The 15,182-nt window shown below is 36.2% G+C and overlaps 1 protein-coding gene across 1 annotated transcript; it reads left to right on the top strand.

Moving 5' to 3' along the window:
* The first annotated feature begins 461 nt into the window (after positions 1 to 461).
* ap1m3 (adaptor related protein complex 1 subunit mu 3) lies at positions 462 to 14,835 on the top strand. The gene is made up of 12 exons (XM_056750413.1): positions 462 to 681; positions 2,320 to 2,476; positions 2,605 to 2,672; positions 3,229 to 3,359; positions 4,773 to 4,920; positions 7,139 to 7,265; positions 9,159 to 9,301; positions 9,940 to 10,011; positions 10,324 to 10,482; positions 12,347 to 12,472; positions 12,554 to 12,629; positions 13,607 to 14,835. Exons 1-12 carry the CDS (start codon positions 640 to 642, stop codon positions 13,627 to 13,629), a joined length of 1,272 nt encoding a protein of 423 aa, XP_056606391.1. The 5' UTR covers positions 462 to 639; the 3' UTR covers positions 13,630 to 14,835.
* The last annotated feature ends 347 nt before the right edge of the window (positions 14,836 to 15,182 follow it).

Raw genomic sequence — 15,182 nt, 5'->3', positions numbered from 1 at the left:
GTGTGCTTTATTACACTTACACTAGTGATAATTGAAAAAGCAATTGTTTATTAAATAAATACAAAATTAACATTAACCCTAAACAAAATATATGGGTTGGGTCGGCTATTTACGTTGTTTACTGTTTGTCACTTGTGGTTTGTGGAGTTGTGTAAACACAACACAACCGTGGATGCATCACACTCCTTTTGATGTCGCAAACGAAAGACGCGAACAATTTAGACACACCGTCAGGTTTTGCCATTATTATTAAGGCATCCTTTAAAATTCCGAGTCTCTTAAAGGAATAAAAGTTGCCATAAACTTGCCACACACAGAGCATAATGTTGTGTTCGACTCCATGCGGTGCTCTCGCGGTACTTTGATGTCATATATGGATAGGTCTGTGCAGACTGCGCCGATGACGTAATGGCAAGCGTTCGCGTCGCTACCAGTGTAACGTAGATGTAGTGAGCGAGCAACCAGAGCAACAGGCACCGAAAGCCGCATAACCGGTCAGACTTCTCAAAACCCGGAAGACGCGCGTGTAAGAGATGGGGAAGATCTTTCCTAATTTTACTTGATTAAACTTTATCTAAATCACAAAACTTCGACACCTGTCACTCAGTTGCTTCATTACGTACCACAGCTTCGATCAGGATGGCAGCGTCCGCGATCTTCATCCTGGACCTGAAAGGCAAGGTAAGAGGAGCGTGTTCAGTGCACCTGTCAGAGGATTTATAAAGGTCATATTCTTCCTATAATCGCAGGACTGTGTCACTTTATATAAAGCCTATAAACAGGTATAGGAGCTTTTAAAACTAATGTAGAAGGTAAATCACATGTGATAACTTAAGGCTTTCTTAAACATGTCCATAGTGTGAATTTTTTTCGTTGATACACTATTGCAATCACTACTTCATTGAAGGTATCTTTTTACAGTGTACTTTATAGCTGTATATGATCCAATGCTCTTAAGGTATTTTCCAAGTTCCTCTAGTAGCCTAAATAAGAGCACCAAAAAATTCTTCCCTTTTTTGACATTGTTAAATATTTTTTTCTTTGGACATCTACCATGGTGGTAGCACAGTATTTCTTACATGCTTTGAAGTATCACATACCGTATTTATTTCATGGTCGTTATTCGTGATGTATGGCAAAGTGGGCTACCATGATGATATCATCTGAAATTGTACCATGGTTCCACCGCCGTCATTTTTTAAGTGATGAAGAAAATGAACCGTGCTATGGCTTTATCAATTAAAAGTTTTGTTTTCAAGATTTTCTTTTTAACATTCATTGTTTTATTAACTATCCTATCAAAGCAATTGGAACGGAATATGTAATAATAATAAATCAAAAGGTAATATGTAAAGTCCATCCGTCCAGTTTGTTTAACCCTTTTTTAAACGATAAATAAAAATGTTCTCACACATTTCGATTGACCCTTGCTCTTGTTTAAGATAAGCTTTTTGAGTTTAAATTGAGACACAGAACACTCTAGCTTTTGTGACGAATGTTGAAAGTGGGGTTGATGTGGGTGGATGGAAGTGTTTCAATGAGAACAGAGCCCCGGGACTCTGTGGAATGGATTATCCTCAATACACCCCTGGATTTCAATGCTGCTGATGAAAGTGTTCTTGTGTGTGCCCTAGAGCAATCCAATATTTCTATCTGAAGGAAAATCTCAGTATCATCCGCCTTAAAAGACATTCATTCATTGATCTTTCAAGTTTGACCCTACTACACCTTGACTGCTTTTGATATTAGAGTTAGTTTCTTACAGACCAATGAAACAAATGCGCTCTAGATGTTAAATATTTGATTGTATATATTGGAGGGATTATTGCACTGAAGATATGTTTTATAGCCTTTGATGCCATCAGGCACATATTTTATCAACAGCCTGTCTGATAGTCGCCAAAACAACTTTGAGAAAAATTGAAGTAACTCTTTATTCACAGATCTAAGCCATCCAATGCCAAGGTTATCTTCAAGTGTTTAAGCTTTTGTTGGTCATATTTATAGCCCATATTTATATCTACTCAGTACAACCAAAATACTCAGTTCTAGTACTTAAACCATGAAATGCATATATGTCTGTAAGTTATGTTTCCTGTTCCTGTGTAGTTTAGGGAAATTAAAATAAATGATTTAGTACATAGAGCTGTTTTAGTGTTACTGCGAAGCACACCATATAATGCCTTTATCATTTTACAGTATATTGCTCTAGAAAGGTCATGATAGACATAAGATGGTTTGTCAATTATACTGTAAAGTAGGCCTAAATGTAGAAATTGTGGACAGTTTCAAGCTTTAAACTGTGTTTCCTTCGCCAAGGTGCTCATATGTCGGAACTACATGGGCAACATTGACATAAATGTGATTGACAACTTCATACCCATAATGATGAAGAGTGAAGATGATGCTGATTTGTCACCTGTGGTGGTTCATGGGTCCACCCACTTTCTCTGGATCAAGCACAGCAACCTGTACCGTATCCTCCATCAGCTTTGATCTCAAGTTAAAAATGTAAACCTCCACTTCTTTCATGAATATTTAGGAGACTGTCCTAATGACACTGCAAATGAGCAGCACGCTTGCCCCTTAACAGATGTTACTCAGTGGTTGCCATTACAAAGAAGAATACTAATGCTGCCCTTGTGTACTCCTTCCTGTATAAAATAGTGGAGGTAAGTGTGTTTCATATTTATCAAGTGACAACACCTTGCACAGCATGACACCTTGTAAGCTCTGTTAACAAAAGGAAGATACTTGTAATACATGCATTTGCAAGTGTGTGTTATAGCCTTATGATGTAAGAACTTAATAGCATGTGTGGGTGTTATATTGCATTTACACAACGGTTTAATGGAAAATAAGTAAGGAATAACCAAGCAGTGGCCCAAAAATCTACCATTCAGTATCTCTCATTTCTAGTTCCACGTCCAGATGCTTACACGTCTAGATTACTCATTTATAAAGGTCACTATAGAAGGAAAATGGCTTGGGCTGTTGGAATATCTGCACTCTTTTCCAATCAAATTAGATGACCAGACATTACTGTTATTATATATTTATATTTATGTATTAGGCAGACTTACATTGTATTGTATTATACATTTTGTTTATGACTATGTGCGATCCCCTGGGATCAAATCCATGACCTTGGCATTGCTAGTGCCATGCTCTAACCACTGAGCATTAGGAAAGCTATATTAGCTATTTGTACCAACTGTTTGTTTGCAGGTGTTCACAGAATACTTCAAATCGATGGAAGAAGAGAGTATTCGGGACAACTTTGTGACAGTGTATGAGCTTATGGATGAAATCATGGACTTTGGCTTCCCTCAGACCACTGACAGCAAGATCTTACTGGAGTAAGTCCTTTCAGAGAACACTATTTATGTAGTGACTATAAGGGGGGACATTCACTATTCATAAGTCTCTGACTGTACATGCTCTGTGCTCAGCGCACAGTTTCACCAGATATAAATATTAATTCCTTATTCATAGTACACAGAGAGATCATCAGACTAGTGGATAAGAGACAGATCAGTAGAACTTAACAAAATGACTGTCATTTAACAATTAAATTGTTGATCTTCCAGTTTCTATAGATTACTGGAATTAACTGTAATAAAAGGGATAGTTCACCAGAAAAATGTGTAATCATTTCCTCATACTTTTGCCATATCAAACCTGTATGGCTTTCTTTTTTTAAAGAACACAGAAGAAGATATTTCAAAGAATTAATAACCGATTTTAACAACCTGGTTTAGTGTCCCTACAATAGACGTACGTACCGCTGTTGTGCCAACATTCTTTGAAATGTGTTCTGCAGAAGAAAGAAGGGTCACATAACTATCAAGAAGATCATAGAAATACACCAATGTAATATTCTTTAGAGATCTGCTAGTTGTAGTACAGTTATGGCTTATAACACTTTTTTAAGTCTTATCTCATTAGACTCTTACGGTCTTGGGGCCGGTAGCTGTTTACATACTCAGTCAGTTCAGAAAATATCTGTCAACTTTATGATTGCTTATCAGACTCAGATTTTACTGAGCATTTACTGACAGCAACACAAACTTCGATCAGCTGGAGACACTTGGGACACACACACAAACACATGTTTGCTTTTATACATTGTGTGGACTTTTAATAGATATAATGTGATGCTGTACAAACTGTCCCCTCACTCTACCCCAAAACCAAATCCTTGCTTAATCCTTTTTGCATCTTTACACTTTCAAATAAGTATATATTTAGTTTCATTTTAAGTGTGGTTCATTTTAAATTGGCGATTGCTTGCTGTACGACTATACACGATTAATACTTTTAGCATAATTGTGGGGACATTTGATGTTATACTTTTGCATACTTTTGTTTCATTTATTATGATCATTTTCTTTTGCTGTTTGTTGCTAAACATTACATACTGGAACATAAGTGATGGAAATACAAAAAAGAAAAAAACAAGATCAGGTGTTTGTCAGCCTGTCTGTCACTAGGGCACCCATGTTTTTCTCTGTCTCTGTTCGCTCAGCATTCTATCACCAGAGCTCTGTTTACATTGTATCTGAAGTTACTTGCTTCACCGACTCATTTTAATTTAAATTGAGTTAGATCTGAAAAGGTGAGTCTGTGAACCATCAGATAGCAGAATGTCACCATGGCAAATATCGATACAAAGTTAATCGATAGGCTAATACAATGCTAATTGTCTCGATGGGTTTTGTTTGTAATCAATGTTTCTTTGGCCTGAATGCTTCTTTTTATTTCCACACCAGGTACATAACGCAGCAAGGGCATAAGCTGGAGGTGGGTGCTCCACGTCCCCCAGCTACAGTAACCAATGCTGTGTCGTGGAGGTCAGAGGGCGTCAAATACCGGAAAAATGAAGTCTTTATGGATGTTATTGAGTCTGTCAATTTACTGGTGAGCTATTAACATATATATTTAAATATGCTAGATGTAGATTGACCAGGAGTTTGCCAGAAAGACAAGTTCTGGCATCAATAGCATTGTTGGTCCTGGAAATTACTGGTCTATGAACCAATCAAATTCTACGGTGTGGTTTGGAATTCTACTTAGGTCTAGGGCTTACTGTAAAAACATTATTATCAACCTGTAATTTAGGGGTAAGGATGTTTTTATTGTGGTTTATAGTGAAATAAAGTGGCTGATATGTCTCAATAATAAGCATTTTTCCATTAATCTGATTCACTATTTAATCACACTCATAATTGTAAAAAATAACAGGTTAAAGATGTTATGCGTCTGTTTTTATTATCGTATCAATTATTGAGCAAGTAGACAACAAGATCACTGTATCCTTACCCTAGTTTTGAACTATAAGCTATAATAATAATATAATATAATGATACCTTATATGGGCCATTCTACAGAATTCGTGCAAACTGCTCTCCCACATCAAAAAACGTTATTGAAGTGCGGTATAGACATGTTCACATCTTAATCGCATTGTTACCATTTAACCCACTCATTTAAACACCTTAATCGTTATATTAGCTTACTCAGAATAAGGCAAATCATTTGATTACAGATGTCCATGTAAACGAGGTCAGTGTATGTTTTAGTCCATTGGCTGAGACTGATTTTAGCCACACCCCTACATTTTGGATCAAGAATCTTTACTGCGTCCCTCTCTCTAATAAGTGTGATCTGTCTTATCAGTTTGAATTAAATGTGTTCAAAAGTCTGAAAATCTGTGTGTTACTCTATAAGGAACATCACTACCAAACATCTTTTTTCTGCAATTAAGCAAACATTATTCAATTATTCAACAAACGTTATTCCATAAAATGTAGTTTTTATGTTTTGAAATCAGTATGATCTATTTTATGCTTTCTACAAAGAAATATTGGATTAAAAATACAACAAATCTCATAAATTACACTTGAAATATTGTTAAATCTGTAACTGTTATGGATATACAAGTGATTTTTTTTTAAAAAGCAAAATAATATTTAGAAAATATATTCTTATTATAGTCTTAATTATAGTCTTCTTATTAAATAATATATTATTGTGTTTCCGTAGTCACGAAATTTGGGGAGAAGAAGAATATACAAACATTTTCTGAAATTACAATATTAAAATTAACTGCACAATTATTATTAATTAAATGTTAAATTTGCTTACATAAATCATTTCTGAAAAAAATTAATTCAAGATGTTTCCAACTCGGATTTTGCACCAATTCTGTAGAATGGCCCATTGACCCGTTGGGTCTAATTTTATGTGTGACGTCAGTTAACTTTCACATATTTTTACTTCAACCTACATAAAGGTATAATAAGTGCATAAAGTTAGCTGCAATGTTATATTTCACTCAGAGATGGCGATATAGAAGCAAATGTAACGTTTTACAACATTTACTCACAATGTTCTTTTTACATGAGCTTAAAGTGAAAGTTGACCCAAAAATGAAGATTCTGTCATAATTTATTCATCCTAAAGTTGTTCCAGACCTGTATAAATATCTTTCTGCTAAACACAGAGGAAGACATTTGGAAGAATGTTAGCAATTTTCAGTTCTGGGACATAATTCTATTTTCTTTTGATTGTATATTTATTATTTTGTTTTGTTGAATACAAATTTTGAAGTCAACAAGTTATGGTTGACTTTCTATTCAGATTCTTAACTCTCAGCATCCCCCTCGACCCTCTGACCAGAATGGCTTTTGATGGATCCATTAGTGCTCTTCGGGGTCAGAATCTAGACGTTTGAAGATAGTAGCTCTGTGTGACACCACTCTTCCGATTAAGAGCTAAACCACGTCTCATTGCTTTCTAATGCAGCATTGCTATTCATCCATGCAGATTTCAGTTTTCTCACTCAGGCTTTTGCTGCCTCTTGTATTCGAGAGATATTCACTTAATATGGACTTTGAAGACCCTTTTTTGTCTACCTTCTAGCTGGTACAGTTTAAATATTTTACGTTAATATATTACACTGTCGTATCTTTAGCTACCACAGTATCTCAACCCCCTCTCTGCAAGAGAATTATTACACAAATCACTCGGTTACTCTCTTGCATGGCAGAGCAAAATAAATGTATAGCGGCATTAATGGTGGTGAGAACCTTTAGTCCTGCTTTTTCATTTTTTTCTCAATTTGTGTTCCCTGTAGGTCAGTGCTACAGGCAGCATTCTACGTAGCGAGATTTTGGGCAACATCAAACTCAAAACCCTTCTATCAGGCATGCCTGAGCTGAGGCTGGGACTAAATGACAAAGTTCTCTTTCAGATCACTGGGAGTGAGTACACACATCTTTGACTAAGCTTTCTTAAAACTGACCTTGAACTATAAACTTTGTTTTCTAATTGTGGTTAGCGGTTATTGTATCCTATTTTTAATGGAGCATGTCATTTGCGCTTCTTAGGTGGATTTCATTCCTCTGATTTTCTGCTTGTAATCTCCACCCCAGGCATAACCCAGCAGGGGTCAGTCTGTCTCATTGTAGACCAAAACTCATTATGCATTCTGCATTCTACATGGGAATGAAACTGAATTCATGATCAGGGCCACACCAGTTTCACTGTACAGCAGCAAGACAATATCAAATTAACTGCGATATTGCAATAATTGTCAATTGAAATGGAATATAAAATGGGATATTAAAATTTTTAATTTTTTTTTAATTTTGAAAAAAGTAAAACAAAAGAAAAGCTGTATTTATCAAGCAAACAGTTTTCGCATCACTAGATACATACAGTAAGTATGTACTTTTAGTTTGTTGACCAGACCAACGGATTAGTTTGAATTCAGCAAGAAACCACTCAATCAGATATGGTTTCAGGGAAGTAAAGTAGACCTGTCACTTCCTGTCCCACTTCCGACTATGAAGTTGCATTTTGCAATTAACTTTTGTAAACAAGGTGCTGTTCTGGTCTTGCATGGGTTGTTTTATGACCTAATGTCAATCAATATTTTTATTTTGTCTTGTCAGTGGAATAAAATTAGAAAACAGAGAAACACTGCCCTCTCCAGGCTCAAATTTACAAAGGCAATGAAAAAGTGATTACATTTACTTTGTTTATAAATATAGACCAAAACTAAAAATGTCATCACGTGTAGATATTATCAGAAATTAAACAATTTCATTTCATTAAATACATATATCAGAATAAAGATTTAAATAAGAATTGTAATTATGGATAATTAAGAATATGTGTCTATTAGTTAACATAAGTAGTTAATTAACATGATCATTGCACTTTTGTTTTATTAAAAATAAATAAATAGAAGAATTTGTTTTGTTATATGTATCATTTTTCTTTGCTTGGTCTCCTTTGGACCCCATTTATGTTAATGGAGCCACAGATATTGCAAAAACAGTTCTATATTATATTTAATTATATTACCATAATTTAAAACTTTAAACCTTAAAGTTCTTTCAATGTATTAAGTACAGGGCAAACCTTCCCTCAAACTGCGGTCAAGTCAAAAGATGTTTAAAGGCGAAACTACCTGTAGTTCTTAGTGCCAATCACTTTCCCAGAACCCTTTGCCTGTGGACCCAGGGGAGCCAATCAGAGAGCTATAAGAGACTATTCTAACCCCTCCCCGACCTTTAGTCCCTGTGGTTGATGTCATCAGAAGGCTCCCAGCAGGCCTTCGCTGCAGCATTAGACAGCGAGCTCTCGATCTTCAGATGTGACCTCTGTGTTCTTGCTAATACCATTGAGAGCTCTTTGATGTTCCACTGTAAATGTCACTCCTACATCCAGCGGAATATATTCATAAATATAAAGAGAGTCAGACACACTTATTCTCTCACGGTTCACAGTCTCCTGTTCTGAGCGGTCTGTTGAAATCCCACAGCTCCGGAGTATTAGTGAGTTTTGGGGCTCAGAGGCCCTGAATCATTAAGAAACTCCTCTGTAGTCACCGCCTTCCTCTTTGCTGAGGTCAAACAAATAAAGTACCTCCACGGGTACCTTTGTAGAAAAATGCCCTTGTTTGCAATTTACAGGAAAGGCATTAGAAAGCTTTGTGAGTGTATGTAGGCGTTCGTGTGTGTGTGTGTGTGTGTGTGTGTGTGCTTTTCAGCTTTATTCACATTTTTTATAAACACAATAATCATCAGTGACCACTTTTGTTATATTAAAATTCACCCACTATGTCTCTGGACGTCTATTTCTCTTAGGAGAAAAGAATAAATCTGTGGAGCTGGAAGATGTGAAGTTTCATCAGTGTGTGCGTCTGTCACGTTTCGAGAACGACCGGACCATTTCTTTTATCCCACCCGATGGAGAAAGTGAACTCATGTCTTACAGACTTAACACCACGGTCAGCATGCCCACCTCCTTTCCGATTCTTATTACTGTAATGTGGAAAAATCTTTTTATTACATCAATATTTGTAGTACTGACTTGTAAACAAAAAACATTGTATTAAAGGGATAGGTCACCCACTCATTAATATTCTTTTATCATTTACTCACCCGCATGTCATTTCAAACATGAAAGAATTTCTTCTGCTGTACACAAAAGAAGATATCTTGAAGAATGTCCCCCATTGAATGAACATGAGCCCCCATTGACTTCCATTGTATTGGCAAAAAACCACCTAGACATTTCTCAGAATAACTTCATTTGTTTCTCACAGAAGAAAGAGTCATATACAGATGAGGGTGAAAAAATAATGGGTCATTTTTTGGGTGAACTATTCCTTTAAAGTAAATTTTTATTGTGAAACAATTACAATAAGAATCCAATAAGAAACGTCACTATTACATACAAAGTTTTAAATTACATCCTGATACGTATTTGTTGAATACTTTTGAGATGATAAATGTTTTAATTTTGCAGTAATAATGCATTGTAAATTGTATTTATTTTATGTGAGATTCTGGATTAGACAGTATCTAGATTAAATAACAGCAAAATGTCTCAATTATTTTCTCTGTCATGGCTCTATTCTGACAGGTAAAGCCTCTAATATGGATTGAGAGCGTAATAGAGAAGTTCTCTCACAGTCGAGTAGAGATCAAGGTTAAGGTAGAGCTCCACACATCCACACACTCATTCACGCTCCATCTACACACTTCACTGATTCCAGCTCTGCCTCCTCCAGCATACACCCTGCTTTCAGTAATTAGCTTTCAGGCTTGTAGCTTGGATGAATGGCTCTTAGTTTACCTGAGCTGTGTCCAAAGAATTGTCAGAATCTGACATAAACACGGTTTGTTCTATTGCCCTTGCCGTACCCAAACTTGAGCTACTTTAAAGTTTAGCTGTAAAAGTTTTGGTGTGGCACTACTTAAAGTGTTGTGTGTAAAGTTGTGTTACAGTTCTCCATCTGTTGTCCAGGCCCGGAGTCAATTCAAGAGCCGTTCCACTGCCAACAACGTGTCCATTCTGGTGCCCGTTCCCAGCGACGCTGACTCCCCCAAATTTAAGACCACCACAGGTCAGGCTAAATGGGTTCCTGAGAAGAATGCTGTGGAGTGGAACATTAAATCCTTCCCTGTAAGTGATGCTAAGATTTCATAGAACTTCAACCCTGTTTACACCTGGTATTAAAATCTTTTTGTGGTGATCCGATTGCAAGTCGAGATGGATTGATGTGTACCTCTGGTAACAAAGCAAATGCGTTTCCCATGACCACTTCCGATCGTGTTACGAAGGAATGGTCTCTGATTCCCAGACTAATGTATATGCAAAAGTGTGTTACTGCATGCTGGAATAGAACAAAAAGAAAATCAGATGTTACGTTATTAAAAACATAACATCTGTTATGTTATGAAAAACTCAACAGAGTGGATCTGTCAAGTTACATGTGCAGTATAAGATAAACCTCCTTGTGGTTTCTAGACGTGACGTCAAGGTCCATGTTGGTTTTTAAGCACGTGTCCTTTGATCCTAGGTTTTATGATAAAAATGTGATGTGAATGATGTTGCTTTCATCAGAGATCACACAACATTTTGGCTCATCCTTAATTATTTCTGTGCAGTTTGATCAGATTGCCAGATATTCATTTTAATAAAGAGTGAAAACAGGGTCCATGTGTCATTGTTTTGTGAACAAGTCTCCCAAGTTATTTGATCTCATATTCTGATTTGGAACTGCATGTATAATTTTTAATTACTTTGATCATTTTTTTGTAAATCCATGTTTTTTTTCATTTAAATACACACTGGGACTGTTGTATAACTACTCACTGGAAACTAGTGACTGTAAATGTCTAACAATAATTTCTGAGAGGTCACTTATAGGGAAAATAAGGAATCTCTGTTTCAAGGCTGTTTCAAATCATAGAAAATGTAATAATCCCTCTAATGTAAGAATTTACAACTGATTATGTAAAGCAATTTTGAAGATTAAAGTGGGAAGCTGATTCTTGTAATAATGAGAACATTCAGACATCAGTTCCAGTGGCCAAGTATTCATTTTTCACACATTTCTGCAAACATCTTGTAAATGTCTTCTTTCTCTTTACAATTACAGAGAAAAAGCCTTCAACAAAACATGTAATTGTGGGCGAAAGTGTGCTTGTGTTTGTTTATTGTGTTCCCTTGTTTGCTCTACATGTGTAATTTGAGATTTGACTTCTATAGTTGGATAACAAAGCCATTGTGACAACTCCCAAAGGACAATCAGCTCCGACCTCACCTTTGCAAAATATTTGCCAGGATGGCACCATTTCCTGTTGTAACTGGAATGAACGACATGTCATTTTATACTGACGTACAAGCAAAAACATGTTGTTCAATCAAGTTGCCTCTAGGTACTTGCATAACCAGATCTTTATCTTTAAGGGAAAGACATGGGAAATTTAGTCTGAAAGGTTTTTCAATTCCAAATGATATCTTGGGATTTTAAAGAGGCCGTTCAGCCAAAAATAACAATTCTGTCATTTACTCGCCCTCAAGTTTTTCCAGATCTGTATAAATGTCTTTGTTCTGTTGAATAAAGATATTTGGACAAACGCTTGTAGGCTAACAGTTCTTGGCCACTATTGACTACCATAGTTGGAAACATTACACTATTAGTCCAAAGTTGTTTAACTACATTCTTTAAAATATCTTCTTTTGTGTTCAACAGAAGAACGATATTAATAAGGACATTATTCCTATTTTGGTAGTCAATGGTTGCCAAGAAATGTTTGGTTACAAGCTTTCTCCCAAATCTCAATCAAAGACATTTATACAGATTTGGACTCGAATATGTGTAAAGAAGACAGAATTTTCATTTTTTGGGGAAAATTGTTCCTTAAAAGGTTCAGGGTTGAGCATCTGAGTTTGGTCCTGTCACAAACTTGTAAAAAGACAGTTTGTCTTAAAAGTATTTGTCTTTTTTAAAACAACAATCTGGATGTACTGTATGTTGAAGGGTGGAAAGGAGTTCATGATGAGAGCTCATTTTGGATTGCCAAGTGTGGAAAGCGATATAATGGAAGCAAAGCCACCAATCACAGTGAAGTTTGAGATCCCTTATTTCACGGTGTCTGGAATACAGGTACACTAAAAACAAAACTAATTTCTTTTAAAACCATCATGAAATTGCTATTTTTTATATGGTTTATTTATTCAAACACAGGTGCGATACTTGAAAATTATTGAGAAGAGCGGATACGAGGCACTACCATGGGTGCGTTACATTACTCAGAGCGGAGGTAAGACATGTTTCGAAATTTCCTCACACTCAAACACAAAGCAGCACACTTCTACTCACAGAACATTTAGAAAAAGTTTACCTTAACCCTCTGTACAAGTGCAGTGAACATGAGCCTTGCTCGCTCTTTTGTCATTCATTCACACACACGCACACACACCGGACACACACTTACACACAAGGCACAGTTTGATATAGTAGACTATCAGTTTTACATTTGCAGCAGCGACACCAGAGAGAGAGACAGTCTAATCCCTCAACCCTGTTCACTTATTCATAAGAAATGTAAAACAGACATCAAGCCGTGCACCATAGTGGAATTCGGCAAATATTCAAACCTCCAAAATCAATAAAATAAAATGAAAACCCCTAAGCATACAGTTTAAGGGAAGCATTTTTTTAATAAGTAGCTTGCCTAGAAACTATTCAAAGGTACACTTTTTAGAAATACAAAAAGTGATAGAATAAGTGATAGAACTGTTGTTATTAAACAGAATAACAACATTAAATACAATTTAAATGATGTACGAGTTAAAATATTGTAAAGAATAGTTGCTTTAATGAAGACAAGACCCATAATGCAATACAGGGACTTTGTGGCGGCTCAAGACGCTGAAGCAATTTATCAGTCGTTTCATTTACATAAACTTCCCAAACGAAGCAATTCAGTAGAATGATTTAGACTGCCACGCTACTTATATGAGAGAGGGGAAGATTTAGTACAGCACGTTGGATATTTAACTGGTTAGACTGTAAATCTACCACATTGTGACACTGAAAGTGTTGCCATTCCACTATCAGTTGGACAGTATGGCTTGATACACTAGGACTGAACAGCAGAACTTTTATTACACTACTGAAAAAATAATGAGTAGGAAGCCTTCTATTGTAGAATTATTTATGCATCCCAACAGAAAGGTCAAACATGAACCATTTATAACCTGCAGTTTTCTCACTTTGCTCAAACAACCTTGACAGATTATCAGCTGAGGACCAATTGAGAAAAGTCACATGTGAGAAGGTGCCCGGGTGTGTTCATCTCTTGTATGTCCTGTTTCATCTCTGAGACAGCAGCTGCCCTGCACCCAGCAGACAGACGGCTGAACCCGCCCTCTTGATCAGAATCTGCACTTGTGGACGTGCAAGTCTTTGGTCTGAGATCAGGTTTTTGAAATTGGGCTACTTAAAGCTCAGAACCATCATTTGAATTGGTGTAGGTGTGTTAAAATACAGATCAATTTATAAATCTATTGTTATGTATATTATCGATTCTGTTTGGACTTCCAAACCAATTAAATGGATTCATGTTACAAGATATGTTTTCGGTACTGGTTGTTTTTTTACTGTTGTAGGTGATGGTACACAAAATGTGATGTAATCTTTAAAGCTGTACACACAAGCCCAATGAAACTAATACCTTGTGTTCAAAATTAATGATTTATAAGGCGGTGTACTGTTAGGACACCAATGTAACACTATATTTTCACCACCGTGGCTCCGTATGACTCGAAATACCACTATTGTGCCTTTTCTGGACTTCAGAAGCTATTAGAAAGGACCTCTGAAATAGGTGCAATACTGCAATAATATTTACTACTATGTCCTTCCCCCAAACCAAGACTTTTTAATATTAAACTTATGAAATATATTTTTAATAAAGACATTTCAAAACTTTAAAAAAAAATGTGCTCCTCCGCACACACACACACACACACACACGAGTCGACAGACTGAAGTGAAAATGCTAATGCTAAATGCTAATTCCTCTGCAACACACTGTGACCACTGACCTAACAGCAAATCACACACATTTAAGCTGATGTAAGCCAGGATGCTTCGATTAACTACGATCACTTTTAGTTTAATTCACATTAGTCAAAATGTCAACTCGTGTTCACACTTTGAAGTTTTCACTTCACATTAAATTTGTAATTGAATGCACTGTAGCTACCACTTGTTTTATCAGTGTATGTATTTTATGTGTGTGTCTGCAAGAGTCTGCCAGTTTAGCAGCGGGAAACAAATTATATTTGCTGCCATCCTGTCCAAACGGTTCTATCCCCTCATTTATTTACCAAAGGTCAACGGCATGGTGGCATCCCTTTGCTAAATCTAAAATATGTATTCTTTGTCTTTTTTATTGATAACGTTTTTGCTCAAAACTGTACAGAAAGGTCACTGTAAGAAAATAAAGGGAGTTTTTATTATTGCAAGAGTTATGTAATCATTTTTGCACTCTATGGGATTTACCATTGGATATTTCAATACTGTTATACATGTTTCATAATGATAGACCTGAGCCATAACCATAGAAAAAAAAAACATCATACAGTAAATAACAGTGCTGACTGTATTCATTGCAATTTTTGCTTGACTTGGGCTCTGAATTGTTCTTATCACACTTAACACATGACAGGCCAATAAATGGGTGACAATTGGTCACAAAGTCAGCTATTGTTTACATGGTGACTTTGTTGTTACACAATAGCAAGCTTGTTATGCATGAAACAACCATTGCCAAACACAAGCTATCCACGTCTGAGTCCCTCCTCAG

Source organism: Triplophysa dalaica, chromosome 6, assembly GCF_015846415.1.
Source record: "Triplophysa dalaica isolate WHDGS20190420 chromosome 6, ASM1584641v1, whole genome shotgun sequence".
Lineage (NCBI taxonomy): Eukaryota > Metazoa > Chordata > Actinopteri > Cypriniformes > Nemacheilidae > Triplophysa > Triplophysa dalaica.
The sequence above is the reverse complement of the archived record's forward strand: the minus strand, read 5'-3'. Positions and strand labels throughout refer to the sequence as shown.